The 7,462-nt window shown below is 36.0% G+C and overlaps 1 protein-coding gene across 1 annotated transcript in view; it reads right to left on the reverse strand.

Annotated features, from left to right (window-relative positions):
- Positions 1 to 1,563: 1,563 nt before the first annotated feature.
- The window catches only part of LOC141284907 (out at first protein homolog), a 19,356-nt gene continuing 13,457 nt past the window's right edge, over positions 1,564 to 7,462 (reverse strand). Inside the window, exons 2-4 of the mRNA XM_073817937.1 lie at positions 6,072 to 6,206; positions 5,580 to 5,760; positions 1,564 to 3,464 (exon numbers count right to left, since the gene is read on the reverse strand). Of these exons, the coding sequence (XP_073674038.1) occupies positions 3,196 to 3,464; positions 5,580 to 5,760; positions 6,072 to 6,206 (585 nt within the window). The 3' untranslated portion in view covers positions 1,564 to 3,195. The remainder of the gene's footprint in view (positions 3,465 to 5,579; positions 5,761 to 6,071; positions 6,207 to 7,462) is intronic.

Raw genomic sequence — 7,462 nt, forward strand, 5'->3', positions numbered from 1 at the left:
TTTCTTTTTTTTTTTTTTTTTTTTTTGGCGGGTTCCCCTGGCTAAAACTCAAAACTAGCCCAAATGGCGTTCAAAGATGGACCCTCAGGAAAAATTGCGTTCCGGGAGTAAAGTACACTTTTTTTGGCGGGTTCCCCTGGCTAAAACTCAAAACTAGCCCAAATCTAGCCTAATTGGGGTTCAAAGGTGGTCCCTCAGCAAAAACCTAATTTCTGGGACTAATATACATTTGTTTTTTTTTTGGCAGGGTTCCCCTGGCTAAAACTCAAAACTAGCCCAAATCTAGCCCAACTGGCGTTCAAAGGTGGCCCCTTTAGTAAAAATTGTGTTCCGGGGGTAAAGTACATGGTGGGGTTCCCCTGGCTAAAACTCAAAACTAGCCCAAATCTTGCCCAATTGGGGTTCAAAGGTGGTCCCTCAGCAAAAATTAATTTCTGGGGCCAATATACATTTTTTTTTTTTTTTTTGGCAGGGTTTCCCTGGCTAAAACTCAAAACTAGCCCAATCAGGGTTCGAAGGTGGTCCCGTGTTCCGGGGGTAAAATACACTTGTTTTTGGTGGGGTTTCCCTGGCTAAAACTCAAAACTAGTCCAATCAGGGTTCGAAGGTGGTCCTGTGTTCCGGGGGTAAAATACACTTGTTTTTGGTGGGGTTCCCCTGGCTAAAACTCAAAACTAGCCCAAATCTTGCCCAATTGGGGTTCAAAGGTGGTCCCTCAGCAAAAATTAATTTCTGGGGCCAATATACATTTTTTTTTTTTTGGCAGGGTTTCCCTGGCTAAAACTCAAAATTAGCCCAATCAGGGTTCGAAGGTGGTCCCGTGTTCCGGGGGTAAAATACACTTGTTTTTGGTGGGGTTTCCCTGGCTAAAACTCAAAACTAGTCAAAATTCGAGCCTAATCAGGGATCGAAGATGGTCCCTCTGTAAAAATTGCATTCCGGGGGTAAAATACACTCGTTTTTGGCGGGGTTCCCCTGGCAAAATTCGCATTCCAGGGAGTAAATAACTTGCTATTGACATTGGAAAACCGTGAATTTGGCAACACTGTTTTTGAATGAACTATCCCTTTAAAATACATGGTTCATGACCATTGCCCCCTAGAGGGTCTCAGTCAGGGTTGCCAGGTTTCAACACCAAAACCCGCCTAACCGCTACTCAAAAGTAGCCCAATCCTGTTTCGTGGGAGGTCCCCTGGGGAGGAAAAAAAAAAAAAAGCATCCCGACGGGTAAAAAAAAAAAACACGTTTTTTGACAGGATTCCCCTGATAAAATTAGCATTCCAGGTGTTAAATATTACGTTATTAGGGTTGCTTCAACCCATGGAGATGAAAAACAACCCTCGTCAACATTGTTAAAGCAGCCCAATTCCGCAGGAAAACCACGGACTTGGCAACACTGCCCAACACTGTTAACTTGCAAGCTACAAAATGATTTATAATAAATTAGATTGTGTTATATAATGAATAACAGCTAAACTGTTTGCCACCAAATCACAATGTTGCAGCTCAAATGCATTTAAAAACAATTTTGCTAATTTAAGAGTAAAAAAAAAAAAAAACTGGTTATGAAAGACACTTTGCCAAAGGAGCTTTTATTTAAAATTACTTCATATTATGCTCATATTCACTTTCATAGGAAAATAGTTTTGATACTTTATTCATAACAGCTTTATCCTTAAAAAGAATCAGTAAACACTGAATCACCAAAGGCACTTGTATCCCAGACAATGGCTGTTGTTTGGGGAGGTTAGCGGAGGTGTAATCTCAAAAAACACTTTTAACATAACACTTAAACTCTTTGAAACAAAAAATAAACAAAACTAAATAAATCAGTATAAACATTTTAGTACCATGAACGACAACCGAGTCACCTGTGGCATGTTAAACGTGAGTTGAAGGTGAATATAGTGAAACCTGGAACAATGATACAGTTTTTCTTCTTCATGATAGTGTTCAGTCTGCGGATTTGGTCCTGTTGAATGAAAATGATTTCTTCGAGGACGTTTGATACCACGCAAACGGACGTGAATCCGTGTTTGTGATGGTTTCACAGCTCTGCTGATGTTTTGAGGTCATACTGATAAAGAGGAGCCTGAGTGACAGTAATGTTGCATAACCAGAAGATGGCAGTGTTGGATGAACAGTAGTGACAATCTAAGCAGGACTTCATCAGCTTTCTCTGTGTATTTTCCATCTCACTTACTTTGGTTTCCTCATGTCACTTTTGCAATGTTGCCTGTTTTCCAACTAATGAGAGTCCATACTTCAAACTATGAGTTAGTATATTGATCCAGCTGGTCCTTAAAGGGACAGTTCACCCAAAAATGAACATTTTATCATTTACTCACCCTCATGTCGTTCCAAACCTAAATGAGTTTCTTTCTTATGTTGAACATAAAAGTTACTGGTACTGATTTCCAAAGTATTTCTGTCCCTACTATGGAAGTCAACGGGAACCAGTAACAGTCTGGTTATTCAAAATATGTTCTTTTGTGATCAACATAAGAAAGAAACTCATGTAGGTTTGGAATGACATGAGGGTGAGTAAATGACAAAATGTTTATTTTTTAGGTGAACTGTCCCTTTAAATGATACTGTTGTGCAATGGAGTAAATGAAAATGAAAACACACTCCCAAATATTCCCAGTATTAAGACTTGAGGTGAGATCATTCACATGATTGAATCAATCTGAAATAAACGTTGAATTAATAGCGTTTTCTGTCTGTACCGATATTAATCAAAGCATGCGTACGTCCACTAGAACTTAATACAGTGCTTTGAATCTAACAGTTAAAATATAAACCTAAAAAGAGAGAAAAAAAGCATTTTCTCTGAACGTGTGCGCGGTGCTTAAGTGTCTTCAATCATTTCCCACTGCAAAATAAATAATACCAGTTTCAGAAAAAATTAAAATTGGCAACCAGATCCAGCAAATTGTAAGATTATATCTTGTTATATACTGACTAATTCACAGGTTGCTCGTCCCAAAATCGCTTGGGTCTCAATCCCACATTGCTGGTAAGAGTTTTAAAACTACTGACCAGCTCAAAGTCGTGGCAAACTGCTCAAATCACACTCCATCCAGCGTCATTTCTCCTCTGTGCAAAAGGCACGAGTCTGAAGGCTTGGAGGTGAATGAAACCTGTGGTGAAGGTCACATTAAATACGTTTTTTTTTTAGAAGCATATGTGGTTTTAAGTCTCTTCCTCCCATAGGCACAGCTGTTTGTGGGGTACGTAGTAAGTAAACTGGTAGCCTTTGCTGCAGCTCTTGATGCCGCATTTATACGGGCTGCCCCTGCCGGAGACGTCTCTGTTGCGGCAGTACTTTAGCAGGCAGGGGTACCATTCCAGTCTGAGGTTGTAGCTACAGGAACAAGGCTGCCACAGGTCCTTCACTGTCCCGCAGCTCTGCAGGCCTGGCACCTCCACTGATTGAGGCTCGAACATGGAGCCCTCCGCACCTGGAGAAGCGGAAAAGTCATTTATTGTAGTTACAGATCATCAAGCGTCAAGCTATGTAGGTCAGTGAGGCGTTACAAAGGCAGATGTGTTCCAATTAAAACAGTAAGGCATCTGTACTGGGTTTAACTACATTAAATTGATGTTGAAAAGAATTGGATGAGGCTTAAACTTGTTTTATCATTTACTGTTGCCATGTCTACAGTAATAGTTAAACACGAAAATTCAAGACTCATCTAAAAAGAATAAAATGATTTTTTTCAAATATTTAGAAAGTCAAACTTTTACAAATATGTGACCCTGGACCACAAAAGCAGTCATTTTGTGAAATTGTGATTCATACATCTTCCCAAAGTTGAATAAATAAGCCTTCCACTGATGTATGGTTTGTTAGGATAGGACAATATTCGGCTGAGATACAACTATTTGAAAAATCTGGAATCCGACGGTGCTAAAAAATTGAGAAAATCACCTTTAAAGTTGTTCAAATGAAGTTCTTAGCAAGGCATATTACTAATCAAAAATTAAGTTTTGATATGTTAACGGTAGGACATTTACAAAATATTGTCACAGAACATGATCTTTACTTAATATCCTAATTATTTTTGGCATAAAAGAAAAATCTAAAATTTTGACCCATACAATGTGTTTTTGGCTATTGTTACAAATATACCTGTGCCACTTATGACTGGTTTTGTGGTCCAGGCCATATATAGTTTTAATATAGTTATTAACATAGTCTGCTTTATCATTATGAAAATAATTAATTTTCACTGTAAAATGTTCATGAAACTATAATTTATTTGAATTATTCATAATAATGTCAATTATATATGATATTAATAGAAAGAGAGACAAAGGTTATAGTTTTTTCTCATATAAAATATTTATAGTCTGCTCTACAATAATTAAAAATTACATCACTTTTCATTATAAAAATGTTATCACATAACTTCATTTTATATCTAAAATATATATTTATATTATACAAACTTAATTTTTTTTATTTTAATATTTTGTCCAAATGTTCTATGTTTAATATTATTAATACAAACACTGCCATTCAAAAGTTTAGGATCAGTAAGATTTTTAATGTTTTTTAAAAAAAGTTTCTTATACTCAGCAAGGCTGCATTTACTTGATCAAAAATACAGAAAAAAACTGTAAGATTATAAAATATTATTACATTTTAAAATAATTGTTTTCTATTTAAACATATTTTAATCAAATGTAATTTATTCCTGTGATGCCAAGATGAATTTTCATCAGCCATTATTCTAGCCTTCATGATCCTTCAGAAATCATTCTAATATGCTGATTTATTATGTTTAGTATCAATGTTGGAAACAGTTGTGCTGCTTAATATTTTTTGGAACCTGTGAAGAATTTTTCAAGGATTGTTTGATGAATAAAAAGTTAAAAAGAACAGAATTTATTCAAATAGAAACTAAAATCTTTGTTATCACTTCTTATCAATTTAACATCCAAAAAAAGGACGAAAAATTTACTGACCACAAACTTTTTTAAACTTTAAACTTTATTTTAAACACTTGCTGTTTCTTTTAACTTTTTGTTTATTAAAGAATCCCCAAAAAAAGTATCACAGGTTCCAACAAAATATTAAGTAGCACAACTGTTTTTGACATTGATAATAAATCAGCATATTAGAATGATTTCTGAAGGATCATGTGACACTTAAGACTGGAGTAATGATGCTGAAAATGCTGCTTTGCATCACAGAAATAAATTACTTTTTAAAATATATTCACATAGAAAACAGTTATTTTACATTGAAATAATATTTCACAATATTACTGTTTTTCAGGATTAATTTCAATTTTTGTTGGTATCTTTAATTGACCATTAAAGCCTGATGTGTTAAATGATACATGATTCACACAATGTGTTTTTTTAAATTATATTTAATTTACTTTTTACATATTTTGTCTAAAGTTTAAATGTGGAGTTCAAGTGGGGGAAAAAAGGATCTGTCTAACTATCATTTCATACATCAGGCTATAGAGGGTTAATATGTGAAGTGCACTGTCAGCGATATATTTATTTAAGCATGCTGGGTTTGGTAGGGTGTAATTAAGGGATGCAGTAAGCATGCTTGCCTCTGTCCAGCCAGTGTCTGACATCAGCCTCGCGCGTGTACACGGCCTCCCGGGCGACGCTGCACATGTTGTGGATGTGGGCGCTCAGCTGCCACGTCCGTGTCAAATTGACTGCTACGTTCATACTCAGCATCTCCGTGCTTCTCTTCTCTTCCGCCGTTCGGATGGCCTGGGGATTTTTCTGTAGTACAAAAAGTACAATTTTAGTATTAGTCCTGTCGTTCTTTAAACCTAGATGTTTCCGGTCTTTTCTCACACCTTTCATTCATATTCGCACATCTAAGACCTTGGCTGCCCTCCCAGGAACTACTCATCAAAGGCTTTTACAGCCTTGTTCCTCTGAGATCTCCCATTTAAAACATCACACTCCTACGCAACACAGTTAACCCATGAGCTCAACTCTAACACCCAGCATCTGCTTGTTTTCACCCCAGTGACTTCTCCCTGCCCTGTCATCAGCCTTCGAGGGGGACTGGGAGCAGCAGGACTGACCTGTCGGAGTCTGGCCATGGACTCGCTGGGGATGATCTCATTGTGGTTGAGCCGTGTGATGAAGCAGAGTGCCTGGTACTGGCTCTGCCCTCTCTCCAGTTCTCCCAGGATCAGCGCCCGGAAGATCTTCACATCCTGAGAAGAAAAACATACATTTTTCAATTAAACAACTCCTTAAAGGAGAACTTCACTTCCAGAACAAAATCTCGTCATCCAAGATGTTCATGTCTTTCTTTCTTCAGTCGTAAAGAAATTATGTTTTTTGGGAAAACATTTCAGGATTTTTCTTCTACGGTGCCCCGAGCTTTAAACGATCCTAAACGCGTCTGTAAACGATCTAAGCCGAGGAAGAAGGGTCTTATCTAGCGAAACGATTGGTTATTTAAAAAAAAAAAAAAATAGTTACAATTTATATACTTTTTAACCTCAAACACTCACCTTGTCTAGCTCTGCCTGAACTATGTCAAAAAACTCCCATCTCATTGTCTACATCAAAATTGTACCTTCTGAGATGCACAGACTACTCATGCACATCGCAGAGAGAGACAAGATGAGCATTTGAGGTTAAAAAATATATATATAAATTGTAATTAATAATAATAAATAAATAATAATAACCGATCGTTTCGCTAGATAAGACCGTTCTTTTTCCGATCATTTACAGCTGCATTTGGGATCATTTAAAGCTGCGCTTAACTGCATTTTGAAAGTTCAGACTCACCATAGAGGTCCACTATATGGAGAAAAATCCTGAAATGTTTTCCTTAAAAAACTATTTCTTCATGACAGAATAAAGAAAGACTTGAACATCTTGGATGACAAGGGAGTACATTATCTGTAAATTTTGGTTCTGGAAGTGAACTTCTCCTTTAAGATATACACAGTCAAATATATATTTGTCAAAAGTTTTTGAACATGTTTTCTCTTCTGCTCACCAAGCCTGCATTTATTTGATCCAAAGTACCGCAAAAACAGTAATATGTTGAAATGTTTTACTTTTAAAAATAACTGTTTTATATTTGAATATATTTTAAAATGTAATTTATTCCTGTGATTACAAAGCTGAATTTTTAACATCATTACTTCAGTTACATGATCCTTCAATCATTCTAATATTTTGATTTGCTGCTCAAAAAACATTTATTATGCTGAAAACAGCCAAGTATATTTTTTTTAGGTTTCTTTGATGAATAGAAAGCTCAGAAGAACAGCATTTATCTGAAATGAAAATCTTTTGTACCATTACAAATGTCTTTATAATCACTTTTGCTAAATAAAAGTATTAATTTCTACAATTTATTTCCAAAAAATTATACTGACTCAAAGCTTTTGAATGTATAGTGTAACATTACAAAAGCTTTTTATTTCAGATAAATGCTGATATTTGTATC

The sequence above is a fragment of the Garra rufa genome, chromosome 14 (genome assembly GCF_049309525.1).
Source record: "Garra rufa chromosome 14, GarRuf1.0, whole genome shotgun sequence".
NCBI classification, from domain to species: domain Eukaryota; kingdom Metazoa; phylum Chordata; class Actinopteri; order Cypriniformes; family Cyprinidae; genus Garra; species Garra rufa.